Source organism: Nanorana parkeri, unplaced genomic scaffold (genome assembly GCF_000935625.1).
Source record: "Nanorana parkeri isolate BGI_ZX_2015 unplaced genomic scaffold, ASM93562v1 scaffold30, whole genome shotgun sequence".
In the NCBI taxonomy this organism is placed as follows: domain Eukaryota; kingdom Metazoa; phylum Chordata; class Amphibia; order Anura; family Dicroglossidae; genus Nanorana; species Nanorana parkeri.
This window is the reverse complement of record NW_017306298.1, coordinates 1,993,412-2,009,601: the sequence shown is the minus strand read 5'-3', so window position 1 is coordinate 2,009,601 and position 16,190 is coordinate 1,993,412. Positions and strand designations below refer to the sequence as shown.

Here is a 16,190-nt window from a genome sequence, read left to right as displayed (position 1 = left end):
CCCCTCTTTATAACCTTTTATGCAGCTGCCAGACACAGGAACCAAGACGCTCACCAGAGATCCCGACTATAATAGAAGGCCTAGCATTGGAAACAGATTGTCCCTGTAGATACCAGTGGAGACCTGACAGATCATCAACTCTGCCTGATACCAACCCCAAAATGTATTTAAAAATAGCATTCCATTTAAAGCCGAACTCCAGGCAGATATTAAGGAAACCTAAATTAGTTATGTATAACGTTATTTTAAATGTGAGTAGTATAAACACCTGAATCTGACTTGGTACTATCCAGCCTAACCCCCTGTACAAAGAAACGAAATAAGGGGCCAATGCTTGAAGCCAATCAGGTGTCCTGCATTCACATCGGCTAGCAGGAAATGAGAGCATAGGGATGACTTGATCAGTTAGTTGCTGCTCCTTTGCTGTCCAATCACAGGCTGGGGACAGTGAGGTAACCTAGCCACCTGTACAGAAGAAATTAAACAAAGGGCCAATACAGTGTCCTGCATTCACATATACTGAAAAGGAACAGACTGGCAGGAAATGAAAGCAGAGATGACCAGTCAGTTGCTGCTGCTTTGCTGTCCAATCACAGGCTGGGGGCAGTGAGGTGCCCTAGCTGTGTTGACTGGATGGACAGAAAGTCAAACCCTTTGGCTAGTAAGACAGCTCCCATATATGCATTTTGTGATTTGCCTAGGGCACGTCTTTAGTGTAATGGCAATAGTTTAGCCTTCGTTGGCGCGCACTCTCCACTTTTTAAAGTTGGGCACAAAACCTTGTATACCGGGGAAGCCTTTCCTCTCTTGATGACTCTCAGCCATAGCAGTTGTCAGAACCTCAGTACATCATTTCTGAAATGCATCATTTAACATGGCTGGCATTGTGTCTGACCCCCGGCCAAATAAAGAAAAAAAAATGGCAGGGAGAAAAAAAAAAAAAAATGTGATATGGGAAATGTAATTGTAATGCATGCAATAGCTTATGGACTTGTGCTCCTTTGAAACAGTCAATTACACATGAATGGGGGAGTGTCGCAGTGTTAATGACTACTCCCTTTTCCCCGGGTGTGTAAATAAAAGAGCTGCTGACATTAACATTCCATCACACAGATGCTGCATGCTATGAAACAAATTAACAGCCGCCACATTGGACTGCCAGCTTTATAGGTTCACGGTCTGCAGTGTTTTTCTGTTTTGCCTTCCCATCTGCTGACATTTTATTTAATCCCCCGCGCTATACCAAGTGGACGAGTGTGGAGGAACCTCTCCCATCCCACTATTAGAGGGCCGCCAAAATCCACTCCTTAGCAAGGATTTTTATAAAAGCACCTTGTCATCATGCCCGAAGCCTGCTGTTTTCTGGGAGGAATCGCTGGAGGAGGTTTTATTTTAGATCAGGGGGGGGGTGGGGGTCTTAAGCACAAGGATTGAAATAAAATCAAGAGAGGTGCATAGTGAGGGCTGCATCTTATTGGCGGCTGTCCAACACAAAGTGCAGCATGTTCTTTAAACTCAAATCGGGGTAGGTGGGTGTAAAGTGCCTATGCCTTTTGAATCAGATTCCAGCAGGTACCAAAAGTTATCTATGTTTCAGCTGGCCAGGACAAAGTGCATGAACACTGCAAAAAGAACTTTGTATTTGAGAGAGGTCAAAGCCACCAGTCATAGAATATGTTGTCAGCACAACAAAATTCAAGCAAAAATGTCAGTTTATTGTGCTGCTTAATGACGCTACAGTGTAACGCTTCAGAGCCGTTCAAGAACCCTTAAAGTGACATTAAAGTAAAACAAATTATTCCCCTCCCCCCAAAGTTAATGTCAGCACTTACCTTAAAGGATGTCTCTTTTTCCGATCTTTCCTGATGTTTTCATCTGTCCCTCCGATCCAGCGCTGACTCCTCTGAGCTTGCTGGCGCTTCCTGTCCCACGGTGTCTGCAGGCGGGTGCACGCGTACATAGACTTACCTTGCGTCTCTCGGCCAAAAATCCGAACTGCGCATACGCCCGCACCAAGATGCTTTGCGGCCTTATGTATATATATATATATATATATATATATGCAAAAAAAACTGAGGCTTTAGAAACCCTTTAAAGGCGTGTGTGTGTGTGACTAAATAATGCCAAATGTCCAATTTAAACAAAACCAACCAATAGCTAGCAAAGATCCCTGAAACCCCATCATGTCCTCATGAGGTAGGAATCGCACCAAAACAAAGTAATCATCATACCTAACAGGTATAAATCCTGCCAATCATAAATCCAAAGAAGATAGTTTTGTGGTTATGCTCCTCATGTCAGACCATTGACCTCTATTGAGACCTCTAAGTGAACCTGTCATCTATTTGGTAACAGCGAGGTGGACACGATTACTGTTATTAATCTTGAAAGCCGTTTGTGTGCCTCTGATCCTGCTCCCGCCTTGTTACTAAGGGCCTGTGTTGATAGGCAAAGGCTGCTTGCCTTTCAGATGCTTCTGAGATCAGAGTTCAGGGACAAGTACATCTCACCTGCATTTCCGACCTTCACCTAACCTGCGCCAACCGGCTTTTGCACTCCTATTAGTTATTATTGGGAAGAGATGGAGTTCTGATGAGAACAAAGTCAGCCAACAGAGGCCCTAAAGCTGCTCAATTTTTGGAAGACTTGATTGTGCAGGTTAAATCCAATTCCCCCCTCCCGGGTAAACGCTGGTCAGGGGACTGCAGATTAATATTAACTTGTAAAGCTTGATCAATTTAAATTGGGGTATAAGCTCTGCCACCTACAAGATAATCACCTATGACTAATCATGAACGGTTTACATGTATCCTAAGGGCTTGATTTCCCCAATTTGTGGACAGAAGGCCGATGTGTGGGACATTTTCTAGGCAGCTAAAACAGAGTTCTACTTACCCGAATCACAATCCCAGCTTGCGGTTAGGCTAGTCCCTTCAGCCTCACTCCCAAAGCCTATACAACGCGAGGACACCGAGGGACATACCAACGCTGGAGCAGAGGAAGAGGCAGGCTGTAGGGATCGGAGCAGGAGCCCTGGTGAGTATAACTGTTATTTTAGCTCCCTAGACAAAATTAACACTTATACCTTGCTGTGCGGGGGTAGACCCACTGCAAAAGGTCAAGATTTGATTTGCACACAGGTCTGCTATAGCTCCGGTGTCAGCAAAATCAAACCCTCTATAAACTGAAGGATCAGAGAGGCTTTTTATGGCTGACAAAGTCATGCCCCCTTGTGGTGCTAACTCTTGGGCAGACATTTTACTTTTAAAAGAACCCCACACCAGTCTCTGCAAGTCACACCCGGACTGACACGGCCACAGTCATGTGTTTGTCACAGGCAAATTGTGATGAGGACATGGTCAGATAATTACATTTACAAACAACCTTATTTTGGAGACCAGCTTGCCTCATGTAATCTAAATGAGTTATATAGGAAGGTTCTCACGCTATACAACTGACCCGACCATAATCTGACAGTTGTCATCCTTATAAACATCTCATTACTTACCCAACGAATCAATGAAATCCTTGTTATTCTGGTAAAACCTGACGTATGAAGACAGCTTGGCGCTCACAAATATGGTCAGAAGCTAGAAGATATTGACATGAGAAAACAAACAGTTAATCCCCAATTAGGAACTGCAGAGACTAAATAAATTACAGGATATGCCATCTTGCTACTGTGTAGCACTATCAAGGCCAGCGCCTTTAGTTACCAGAACTGCTTCTATCTCCATACAAGTCTATGGGAATGTAAAAGCAGCTGAAGTGCAGCTCAACCGCACCTACAATGAAGCATCTCAATCCGATGTAAAAAGAACGCCGCATTTCACCATCAAAGCCTGCAAACACTGGCCGTATGCCATAGTAAATGTTTAAATATTCACAGCAATTTACGTATAGTTGTTAGAACAGCCAGGGGAACCTCTCTCCAGGTATTGGTAACCATAAAAACAGAAACTGGCACCTACCAAGGAGAATCAGTTCTACTCCAGGTACTGCCGACTGCCCCAAGTATGCGGTCTAGAAAGTAACTCATTTGCATGACCTGCTCTATAACCTAAAGCTTGTGAAGACAGCTGGGGACATGTCCATTTTATTAGGATGTTGATGAAGAGGAAAAGGAAGAATCAGGGAAGGCAGAATATAAGCAGATTAAACTCCAGCTTTAAAAAGGACAATTTATACAAACCGCAGAACTGTCACCAGCAACCCCCTACATTGGACTCTACCATCCGAACCTACACCTTGAGAAGAATTAAACAGGAGTGCAGAAAAGACGGATCAGATTTAGCTCAAGCCTCGTGCTACGGTTTAGACTTTATGCCGAGTATGCAGACAGAGCACTCTATAGGTGCAATTATTACTGAAATTTTATGAACACATGTACATGCACCCCCCCAAAAGTGATACAACATTGTAGGCAGGTGCACACCAACAGGTATATTGGTAAATAGTGCCACTATATAAAATACTTACATCATGAATAAGTTCTCCTTCCAAAAACTTAACTGGCTTTAAGGCAAGGAGGTGATCAAGCAAGAATGTTTTGGGGTCCTTTAGAGCTCTCACAATGCATCTACATGAAACACAAATCAGTGTAATTAGTACAGAATATTAAAGAAGATGCAACAATATATATAACTTCAAAGAGTAGCCATAAATAACATAATACAGTGATACAATAACACTGACATACGTGAAAGTACAAAAGAGTAGCCATACCCTTAAGGCCCCTTTAACATTGGCACCTTCAGTTCTGATCAGCAGGGGATCCATGCACTGACCTCCTGCTGATGGGAGCAGTTCAGAATGAATGTCACCATTGTAACATCCGTGTCTGTTCATCTTGTGATGGAGGAAAAATCAGAAATTACCTGACCCCATGCTGGTCTGGGGGAGTCAGAAGTAAACAGACCGTTTGTATCAGATTACCCCTGATCTGCCAAAACAGAACTCTGCTCCATTGAGTTTTCTGGACCTGGCTGCGGTCGGGGGTAATTGGATGTAAACAGATGTCTATTTAGATCCGGCTGTGCGTAGACTAACAGTGGGCTTCCGATCAGAGCCGCCTGAAAAACTAAGAAGCAGACCCGATCATAATGCCCGTGTGAAAGGGCTCTAAAATCGAGGTAAACCCCAACTGGATGGAACTTAGTTTGTATAATAAATAACTGCTGTGTTTTACTTTGGGAACCTTCTTTAATCGGTTTCTGCAGCTCAGTGCTGCTGATCTCCTAGAGCTACTTGCTGCCTACATGCACAGGCTCCAGCAGCAGCTTCATGTCTTAATCAGGGCAGACTTCCTCATAGTGACAACCATGGACCATGCCTTGGGAGACTGGGACAAAGCCATGCCAAGAAGAGCCTAAGTAGGGAATATCGCGGCAGGATTACCAGATATTATTGTAATAAGACTATAATACAAGCTGCAGATATAAAAGACATATAGCATTTCAAAATCACAATAGCATGTAAAATGGTATACAAGATTTTAGTGAACGGGTTTACATATTAAACCAATGGGTCACCAACGCTAAATCAAAAATTGTACTGTAGCCTGGTTATGAGGGAGGAGTGGGTGTGCTAGCACTTTTCATGCTGGTTGTATGAAGGAATTTGTATACAGACATGTCCTCATTATCACACTGGAGTCTGTGGTGCACAGTGTGTCCGGCGATCACAAAAAGCAAGCAGAAAAACATAGCTTGCCCTTTTCAAGAAGCATCATTGACACTTCTTACATATTAAGTGTCCCCTGCATTAAAGCCTTGCTACCCTCCTGAGAAATTCAAGGGGCAGGCAACATTTCATATATGTGCAGAGAGGAGAGTCTCCATCTTCGCTTACCACACTGTCATTATAGGTGCAAAATACTGCTCCAGAGAACCTTATAGAGCATGTTATAAAAGAAACTCCAGTTCATACATCAGTCCGATAGGATCTTACATTAATATTATACAGAATGTATATAGCGCCAGCAGTTTGCGCAGCACTTTACAATATAAGGAAGACATCACAATACAATTCAAGACGGTAAAGAGGGCCCTGCCAATGAGGGATTATAATCTAAAAGGGAGGGGCAAGTGATACATGAGGAGGTAGCTGTGTGGTGATGAATTGTTTGAGATCACACCAAATGTATCTGAGCATGTTTACAGCCAATTTGGGGAAACAACCTCATCATTAGGGCTGCAACAACTAATCGACTAAATCGATTGTATTCGATGATTGAAAAAGTTGTCAACGTTTTCAATCATCGATTAATCGGCTTCCGATTAGTTAATAATCTCAATACAAACTAGTAGTCCATCACTGGAGCCATTTAAAAAAAAATGTATTTCATTTTAATTCTTAAAACGATTAACCGAACTTAATAAATCGGCTAACTAATCGATTTTGAAAATAATCGTTAGCTGCAGCTCTACTCATCATACACCAGTAGATTAGCATGCTCAGAGATTGTTAATCTTTGTTCCATCTCATAAAACTAGCAATACGCACCTGTGTGCACTTCTAGTTGTAAGGACGCACTGTTACAGCTACAGGTCTCACACTAGCAATCACAAAATGTAGAAACTATACGGCACCCAATGACAAATTGAGGCCATGTCAGGCAAGGCATTTGTTATACGTGGATGCAAACAGGTGACCACTGTCACTGCGGAGTGATCAGACAGGTAAAAGTACCCGTCTGGGATATTTCATCCTCCATAAGCTACTGCTGGCAGTGCCTTCCATAAACACAAAGCTGTGACATCTGCAGAGCTACGCTCACAATTCCATAAAACATCTCCGCTTCACTCTGCACACTATTCGCCCTGATGGCAGTCATATCATGCCTTTTTTAGATTGTAAGCCCTCCGGGGCAGGGCCCCCCTTGCCATCTTGTCTTGTAATGTCTTCCTTATATTGTAAAGCGCTGCGCAAACTGTTGGCGCTATATAAACCCTGTATAATATTAATAATGCCTTTACATCCCACCTCTCTATACACGGGTCAGCTTTACACATCACCCTGCAAAATAAACCCTTTATTTCTTTTTCCTGCTACAAAACAATGTGAAAGATATATTAGGTAAATTACTTGTGTGCATCCACACGGGCTTGAGATGCGTTGTCATCTGTGTAGCTTCCCAACAGTTCCACCATCACCTTAGCGGCGTCATCACTGCAAAGACAAAGTATATTTCAGTATGCATGGGAAAGTGAGCCGGCAGCCAGTGACTTCAACAGCCATATATGTAGATGTGAGCATGCTTTTGTAAATGCAAGCATATGTTAATGCAGCCTGTCTCAACCAGGGAGCCTGCTTGCTGCCTTCCTCAGGGGTGCCTTGAAAGTTTTGTACAACGTCATGTCTTTCCATGGTGCAAGCAGGCTCCTGGCGTAAAGGGGGAACTGTCATGTGAAAAAGTGGGGGCTCCTAGTCTGAAAGGGGGGACTCATGTGAAGAGGGATTTTTTTTGTGTGCGTTTCGACTTCCCCCTTAAAATTCAGAACAGACCCCCTATATGGCTTAAGGGTCTAGTATGGATTTTGGAAGAGCCAAGTGTAATTTTCATGGCATTTTAGAATGGTTGCCTCTATATCTGGAATACTTAAAGGGTGCTGTGACAAAAAGTTAATGATTTGTGTTAATGATCTGCACCTACCACTACCTTCATTGAGCTAAAGCTTTCTATGTACTCCATGTAGAAGGGAGATGATCGGGAAGTGAGCGAGCGACGGTATGTGTTCGCTCACTTCCCGATTAATAGAGCCGACAGTTTCAATGTCACACATCGGCTTTTAAGGAGAACTATGGGGTTAGGGCTTTTCCCCATAGCTCTCCGAAGGGTAACGGGAGGACACAAACTAGCGTTCTCCTGTTACCCAAAGCTCTGTATACCGCGAGCTACTGCTCGCGGTATACTGAGACGCCGCAGCTGAAACGGATCCCGACAATTATGTCTGGATCCGCCCAGCTGCGTGAGTGACAGCTGGCTCTGCCTATCTAGAGGCAGAGCCAGCTGTACCCGCCCCCTACCCCGTCCGTTCCGTCAGTCAGCGCTGGCGGAGCGGGGAATCCAGTCACTCCCCTGTCACGGCTCTCTGCCGACACAGGATCGAGAAGTGAGCGAGCGCCGGTATGTGTTTGCTCACTTCCCGATCTACTGAGCCGACCTGTGACAGTCTCATTGTCACAGGTCGGTTCAGATTACGAGGCTGAGTGGAAATCATTCACCTCATAGTTCTCCTTTAATGAGCAGGTAACCCTTGCAGTTCAGGGGGGTCCACTAAAAGGGCATTTTATTTTAATACCAGAGTTAACTTTTTAACACAAACCAAACTATTTCCATATGATGTTAGGTAAATCACCTTCGTTTGGTAACAAGAGCCTCATAAAGAAGCCTGAGTAAAGTGTGTTTCTTGTCTATGCTGAGATTCCAGTCCGTGATCCATTTGCGAACCTGAAAAACCACAAAATTCAAGTTAGACTCTTTGTAATACAGGAGACCTTTCTAAGTAAATAAAAAGCAGAAGGAAAGGCACTGACCTGATCAAGATCTGTTGGAATGAACATTATAGATCCGCAGCTGGCTGCCACTTTGATGAGGGCACTGTACACAGTGTACCTGACCGGGGTGCTTTTGTCCATGCCATGGAATAGGTTACTCAGTCTGGAAGAGAGGCACACCACATTACATTGTTAGGTTATAAGATAAGAAGCAACAGCCACTGGGAACAAGATCTAAAACAGCGCTGTAGAAAAGGCCAAAAAATTAAAGCAATGCAGTAAAGAAATATATCAATCTAAATAAGGGCTGCAAAAAATACAAAGAAATTCTGGAATGTTTCCAAGAATTCCATGGGCCTAACATTTTAAAGCTTTAAAAGTTAAAATTCTACCTAGGACAGACAGTGAGAAAACCTCCTGTGCCACCTTCATCTGTGTTTTACTGGGTTACCAAGGACTCAAATGTGCCAACTTATCAGCAGAGCCCCATCCACAACCCTCCTTTCCCATATACAAGTGTTTCTGGGGCGATGAGCGGATGGCTTAGCCTAGAATTTGCATTAAAAGATGAAACTGGAACCAAAAAGGGAGCATAGAAAAAGGCGTTACTGGTCAAAGAAGTAAATAGACTCCTAGGCAGACTAATGGTAGATGCTCACACAACATCTTAGGAGATCCTTTCAGCCATATCTTATTAAAAAAATAATGAGGACCTCAGATGGTGTTTTCCCACCATACACGTAGGCTGTTGTTCTTAAAACTGCACAGTGGTCATTAACCCCTTCCTGACTGACGACGTACAGTGTACATCGCTAGAATGGGGGTGCCGGGACTCTGTTTAAACTTGTAAAGCCAGCTGTCGGCTTTACAATAGAAGCGATCTTGGTGACTCAGATGTCTACAGTCGCGTGAAGGCCCCCCCACACCCCGCCATGCTTCCTGGGCTCCGTTGCCCCTCCTACGGGCACCGGGACCAGCTTCTCGGGTGTCGGCGGGGAGCTGGACGAACCTCCATTCGCCGATCCCCTCCCCAATCTTTGGGACCTGGAGCGATGCAGATCGCATCACTTCCGGTCCCATAGCTGTCAGTGCTGGGCTCCTGAAGCCCAGCTATAAGCTATTAAGTGCGATGTGCATTGGGACATTTAAGTAAATTTTTCACTAAATTTTGGGGTTTGATAAGGTGTTGCGCCAATATCGTGCAACATAAAAATTTGCAACTGCCAACATTTTATTCTAGGCTTTCAGAAAATATATGTTTTTGGGTGTTTTAGGTAACTTTTAGGCCTAAAATGTGGAATATAACATGAGTGCAAAAAATAACAAAAAGGCCTCAGTCATGAAGGGGTTAAACGTGATAAGTTTATATAGAAATATTACACAGTGAAGTTCTTTTTTGCATTTCTTATGTACAAGAATTTTTACATAAATGCGTCTTTGTTATCAGTGGGTAATGTAAGGCAACTTGTTTCTGGGCCAGCAGACAGCTAACCTACACAGGCAAAGGTCATATCTGTTACTCAGACGTGATAACCCTAGACATTCTAAATACAGTCTGGCTAGTGGTCATTCAAACTGGCCACATTCATGGGAGGTACAGATGTCTAGTCTGTTCCATTACAGAGACTCGCATGCATGACTTGCTTGAGTGTCAACAATGGCAAGCAGAAAATCAATTAACTGCACTGCTGTTCGTTTACCTTGCAAAATACTCTACTAAAGCGAAACAAATAAAACCCCATTGAATGCACTGAAAGTACGAACGTAGCCACAAAGAACTGATATAAATATATTTAAGGTTTCATACTATACAAAAGCACAGCACAGTTAGGAATGCTGGGAGTGTCTGCTATAGCAACATATTTTTTCTAATATAATACAAATCATATGGAGTCTGACTGCTATAGATCAGGGATGGACAAAGCTCAGGGGTCAGGTAGGCAATGGTCTTTAAAGGTTACAGCTGGCGCCTAACTTTTGAGGTCAAGCAAAACAAATGGCAAACGCACTCATCAATTTGTTACCAGCTTTACAGCAAGGTGCACATGGAAGGGCTTTATACAGTACAACAGCAAAAAGTTTTCCCAGCACACTCGCCAGCCAGCATGCAAACAAACTTGTCTCACCGCTAAGGTTAAAAACACGTCTTCTGCAGAAAATGTGAAAGCCGCACAGCCGCGCCAAGGCACCTCTATATAGTGCGGTCCTAACTCTAACCTATGAGTCTCCATCTTGGAGCACATGTGCACCCAATTTGATCTTTTGCCACATGTGCTCCAAGATGGAGACTCTCATAGGTTAGAGTTAGGACCGCACTATATAGAGGTGCCTTGGCGCGGCTTTCACATTTTCTGCAGAAGACGTTTATCTAAACCTCTGTTTTTAACCTTAGCGGTGAGACAATTTTTTTGCATGCTGGCTGGCGAGTGTGATAGGAAACTTTTTGCTGTTGTAACTTTTGAGGTTCTCTCTAATTGTCAGTGGGGCTGACTCCTAAAAACAAAATCCTGCTGGCTCCAGGATTCCATATCAATTTGTCCGTCTGTGATTTAGATCAGCATTTCTCAACCTTTTTCAGTTTTAATCGAACTTAATAATCGGCTAACTAATCGATTTTGAAAATAATCGTTAGCTGCAGCTCTACAGGGCACCATTTAAACATATGCAGAATCTCAAGGCACCCCTAGTGGATTTAAAGGGGGGACCCCATGCAAAACACGGGGTTCCTCCGTTCACATCAAAGTCCTCCCTTCAAATCAGAAGCCCACTCCTTTTACTTCAGAGCTCCCCCTTCATATGAGGAGCCCTCTTCACATTGTGGGCCCCCCTTCAATATCAGAGCTCCCTCCTTTCTATCAGAAGCCCCCTTCACATCAGAGTTTTACCATCAGAAAAATTTCAAGGCACCCGTGAGGAAGTCAGAAGGCACCCTGGTTGAGAAAGGCTGCTATAGATAATAGCTCCACTTTCCATCCCTCCACTCTATAGAATACACTCATGTCAGCAGGAAACAAAGGTGGCCTCTTCTTTAACCAGCCATACAACATACAAGGCGGTCCTAAAAATTTTAAGTGAGAGCGGATTTGTTGTTATGGATTGCTGCTCTTTGCACTGCCTAACCCAATTCTGAAAGGATTTTATTAAAGGAACCACACTTTAAAAAAAATTAAATAGCTATACTTGACAAACAGACCCCAAGTGTTTACATCTACAACAATCTATTTTCTAAAGTTCATTTTTCTTGGTGCTCGCCTCATTGCCATTCATCTGCCTCAATGCTGTGCAAAATCTCAGGAGGATGACCAGCTACACAATGAAGCTGGACTGACTCTGGGCACTTCCTATATCCATACGCCCAATGGAACATATAAAAGCAGTGCAAAGTGGAGCTTAATTCGAAAAGTATGTTCATGCAAACAAAATGTTTTCCATTTTAAAAGAACATTTCATAGGTAATGGAGATACTTACAGCTGCAGTCGTAAAGAAGGACGTTCACCTTCCCTGTGTTTTACCAGCTTCTCACACAGGCTTTCGATTAAAGCTTCCTGCTTGTCTGGCTCCAGGATGAGCAACAGAGACACCACGCTATTCATTACACTCTCCACATCTGGAAGTATCAATTTTGAAGCATTAGTGTCAAAGCATTCTGATAGAAAATTCTGAGACTAGAACCTCTGCCTCATTACAGAAAGTGATGGCAGGGAAGTATGAAATAGGTAACACCTTCCCCACAGTGTAGAATTGATTGGGTGGCTTTACAACCGTCCAGAATCACTTCTACAAGAAAGCCGGCACTAACACTGGAAACAAACTCCCAGCTTTTTGTTTACATGTTTGCGCTGCCGCTATCATAATAACCCTTAAAGGAGAACTATGAGGCGAGTGAAAATCACTCAGCCTCATAGTTCTTGCCGACCTGTGACAATGAAACCTTCACAGGTCGGCTCAATAAATCTGGAAGTGAGCGAACACATACTGTTGCTCGCTCACTTCTCGATCTATCCCTGCAGAGAGCCGTGACTGTCACTCACGGCTCCCTGCAGGGATTCCCCCCCCTCCCCTGTCCCATCCTCCAGCGCTGACTGGCGGAACGGACAGGGGAAGGGGGCTGGTACAGTTGGCTCTGCCTCTAGATAGGCAAAGCCAGCTGTCACTCAGCTGGGTGGATCCAGACAGTAATGTCGGGATCCGTCCCGGCTGCGGCGTCTCAGTATACCGTGAGCTGTAGCTCGCGGTATACTGAGGTTTGGGTGATGGGAGGACGCTAGTTTGTGTCCTCCCGTTACCCCTAGGAGAACTATGGGGAAAAGCCCTGACCCCGTAGTTCTCCTTTAAGTCAGCAGCAGCAAAAAGTGTTACACAGATCGGGGAATTTATCGAAAAAGCAAAATCTGGAGCAGTTGCCCAGGGTAACCAATCAGCTTCTCTCTTCAGTTTGTTCAGTTAAGATTTGAAAATGAAAGAGAGATGCTGATTGGTTGCCATCATGCACAGCTGCTCCAGATTTTGTCTGCTCCAACTTTGATAAATTCCCCCGAGAGAAAACTGGGTCCGCACCAAGCCCCCTCACATCACTAATTCTCATCTGCAAATACAAAAGGACTCTCCTGCTGTGCGCTGTAGTTTGATTTGCTGACCTCTATGTCACTATGGTGTTCTGTAGTCATATGGGGCAGTTGTAAGAAAGCACAACGAGGGACCAGTTATCTCACAACACAAAATGTCAGATGCTGAAGATTCAACAAACGTATTCCTTCTAAACAGGGACATGAGCGGTGGTATAGGTAACCTTCATTCTTTTCTTTGTAAATTGGCATCTTTTCAGTAGCAGAGTCACTTCAAGCTCCAGAAAGCATTAGTCACATGATCTGTATGGCAGCCAATCAGCCGGCATTTTTATAAGCCAAACACTCTACATATTTTTTACAAGCACGGGTTTCCTTTCATTCACATTCCAACAACCAACAACAAACCTTTATCGTCGTCTTTCAAGCAGACGTCACACGCCTCAATGATCTGAGCCAAGTCAATGTGGAGTCCGCCATCTGAATTCTCCTCCGATATCTCGGCACCTTTAGATTTCAAGTAAGCACGCAGCTCCCCAGCCTGGAGAAGAAAGGAACGAAGATTATCATTGGTGGCTGAAACAAGACGATTCTTAGAGTTCCGAGTGCTGCACGAGTCCCTTATCTACACTAAGCAGAGCCTACCAGAGAAGGGATCATTATCAGGCAGATGTAGCACTTCCACATGTATTGGACACTAGTCTGAAAGCACAACTCCCCTCCAATTTGTTTTCCATATATGGGGGAGGGTAAGAACCTCAAGTTTTTGTTTTTTTATTGCTCTCCATTTACCTGTTAGGAAGATCTCCCATGTGTTTGAAAGGTGTCAGCCAGCATAGGAAGTAAGGGGGAATCTCCCCAATGGGGACACAGCAATACAAAGTCTTATTAGGGTGAGGGAAGCGTTAGCACCTGTGAAAGCTGTGATGAGAATTTGCAGCATTTAGCAGATTTAAAGTAGAACTCCGGGCAAAAAGTTTCTTAACCTTTGCAGTGGGGCTACCCCAGTCTTGCAAAGGTTATGTGCTCATTTTAGTCTAGGTGCAAAAATAAAGTTATACTCACCTGATCCTCGCTGCTGGCTGTGACAGCGCTCCCTCCAGCCTCTCTCCTCCGTCCCACAGCGTCCTCACACCCACTACACAGTATACCAATTGACGGGCCCATAGACCACTGGAGCGTAGGGGAAGAGAGGCTTGAAGGACATGTCTAACAGCCACGCCGGGATCACAGTTCGGGTGAGTATAGCTGGTATTTATGCACCTAGACAAAAGTGAACACTTAACCCTTGCAGTGCGGGAGTAACCCCACTTCAAGGGTTAGGAAAATCTTTGCACAGAGCTGTTCTTTAAAGAGACGGTCACATAGATTATTTAAGTTACAGGTTCGCTTGTAAAACCCACCCACTGATACTCTCCTCCCTCCTGATCCACCTTTGCAGAGCCGAGTCTGACACAGTATACAAAGAGTTGATTTCCTCCTCCAGCTTTTCATGACTGGAGAAAGCGCCACCCAATCATTACCCACACGCTACTGGATCCTAAAAACTCTATTTTATTTCATTGGATATATGTCTTATATTCATGCATTTTCATGGAGATAGATAGATTAGAGAAGAGAGAGATTAGGGATGCACCGATATATCGTCCGAAAATGGCACTTTTGCCATAATGCCGAAAGTGCAATTTTCCTGCCGATACATCGGTGCATCTATTCTTTATTTCCTCCCCGCTGGGCGCTGCTCTGTGTCCCAGCAGGGAAGAGAGAAAGTGACAGCCTGCCGAGCGCTGCGGGAGGAGAGCGATGTAAGCGGCCAGCGTCTCCTCCCAGACCGCGCTGTCACAGGAGGCTGAGCTCTCCTCCCTGCTCTGCTCAGCCTCCTGTGACAGCGTGCCAGAGAAGAGAGCGAGTGCAAACACTCTGATCAGTGATCGCTGAGTGTTTGTAGATAATTGAGGACATGGTATGGTTACTGTGTCCTCAATTATGAATGAATGGGAAGTGATCTACATCCCCTCCTGTTCATTAATAGTTGTAGTTATAGTAAACATACTATGCTCTCATGTTATGAATGATCAGGAACACTCAGTATAGAGGATTCCTGTTCATTGATAACAAGGGCTGCAGAAAAAGAGATTGACGGCTCTGTGTCAATCTCTTTTTCTTTCTTCAAACACTTTAACAACATTTACAGATCATTTGTATTTTTTTATTTTATTTTTTAAAGCAGATTTCCGGGCACAACTTTTGTCTAGGTGAAAAATAAAATAAAAGTTACAGTCACCCTCTCCTCCTCTGCTGGAGCGGTCATTGAGGTATCATGTTCTATACAGTGTATAGAATGTAAGGACATACCATCGCTGCAGCGTAGAAGGAGGCTGCACAACCAGAGTAGCAGCCAGCCAGCTCTGCTGTTCAGGTGAGTATAACTTTTTTTTTGCACCTAGACCAAACCGAGCACTTAACCCTTGTAGTGTGGGTGTAGCCTCACTGCAAGGGTTAAGAACACATATGCCCGTAGTTCTTTAACGTGAAAAAAAAAAAAGAACTTCTTGGACCACTTGGTGTGGCACTGCTACTCTGCATTCTCCCCTCTCCTCTTCTTCACAAAACAGGCCTTGCAATTGGCCGCTGAGGCTCAAGCACCACATCCTAGGAGATGACATGCTCCCCTATACTCAGGAGGACCAGGTGCTGACTGAGGGCTTGGTCAGTGCAGCAGGAGAGTGCGAGGAGGTATTACAGAATGTCCCATCTCTCTCTACCCTGATTGGGTACAGTGACAGGTGCTCTTTAAGCCTTCTTGTTCACACTTGTGTAAGAGCGATTTTATGTTTCCCGCATAGGACAGCCCATTAATTTTAATGAGCTGTTTTATGCATGACAATTACTCCCTGCAATTTTTTTTTTTTTTTTTTCCAAAACATGCCGAACCAAAACACTCGGTACTTTACCATACCTTGTTGGTAGGACTTGGCATGGTCTGCAAAACCGTGCACACAATGATGCAATACATGGATATAGAACAACACAGATGTACTACTTGTACAACAACAAATAGATGAGGAGCTGACATAGTGATTCCCAAGCAGTGTGTGTGTGTGTGTGTGTAATATATATATATA

General features: G+C 44.0%; 1 protein-coding gene across 2 annotated transcripts in view; it reads right to left on the bottom strand.

Moving 5' to 3' along the window:
• The window catches only part of EIF3M (eukaryotic translation initiation factor 3 subunit M), a 20,137-nt gene that overhangs the window by 3,487 nt on the left and 460 nt on the right, over window positions 1–16,190 (bottom strand). Inside the window, exons 2-8 of one of the 2 annotated variants that reach the window (XM_018567720.1) lie at window positions 13,474–13,606; window positions 11,969–12,107; window positions 8,539–8,662; window positions 8,361–8,452; window positions 7,087–7,170; window positions 4,480–4,579; window positions 3,509–3,590 (exon numbers count right to left, since the gene is read on the bottom strand). In XM_018567720.1, the coding sequence (XP_018423222.1) occupies window positions 3,509–3,590; window positions 4,480–4,579; window positions 7,087–7,170; window positions 8,361–8,452; window positions 8,539–8,662; window positions 11,969–12,107; window positions 13,474–13,606 (754 nt within the window). The remainder of the gene's footprint in view (window positions 1–3,508; window positions 3,591–4,479; window positions 4,580–7,086; window positions 7,171–8,360; window positions 8,453–8,538; window positions 8,663–11,968; window positions 12,108–13,473; window positions 13,607–16,190) is intronic. The other variant, XM_018567727.1, reaches the window with a different exon arrangement.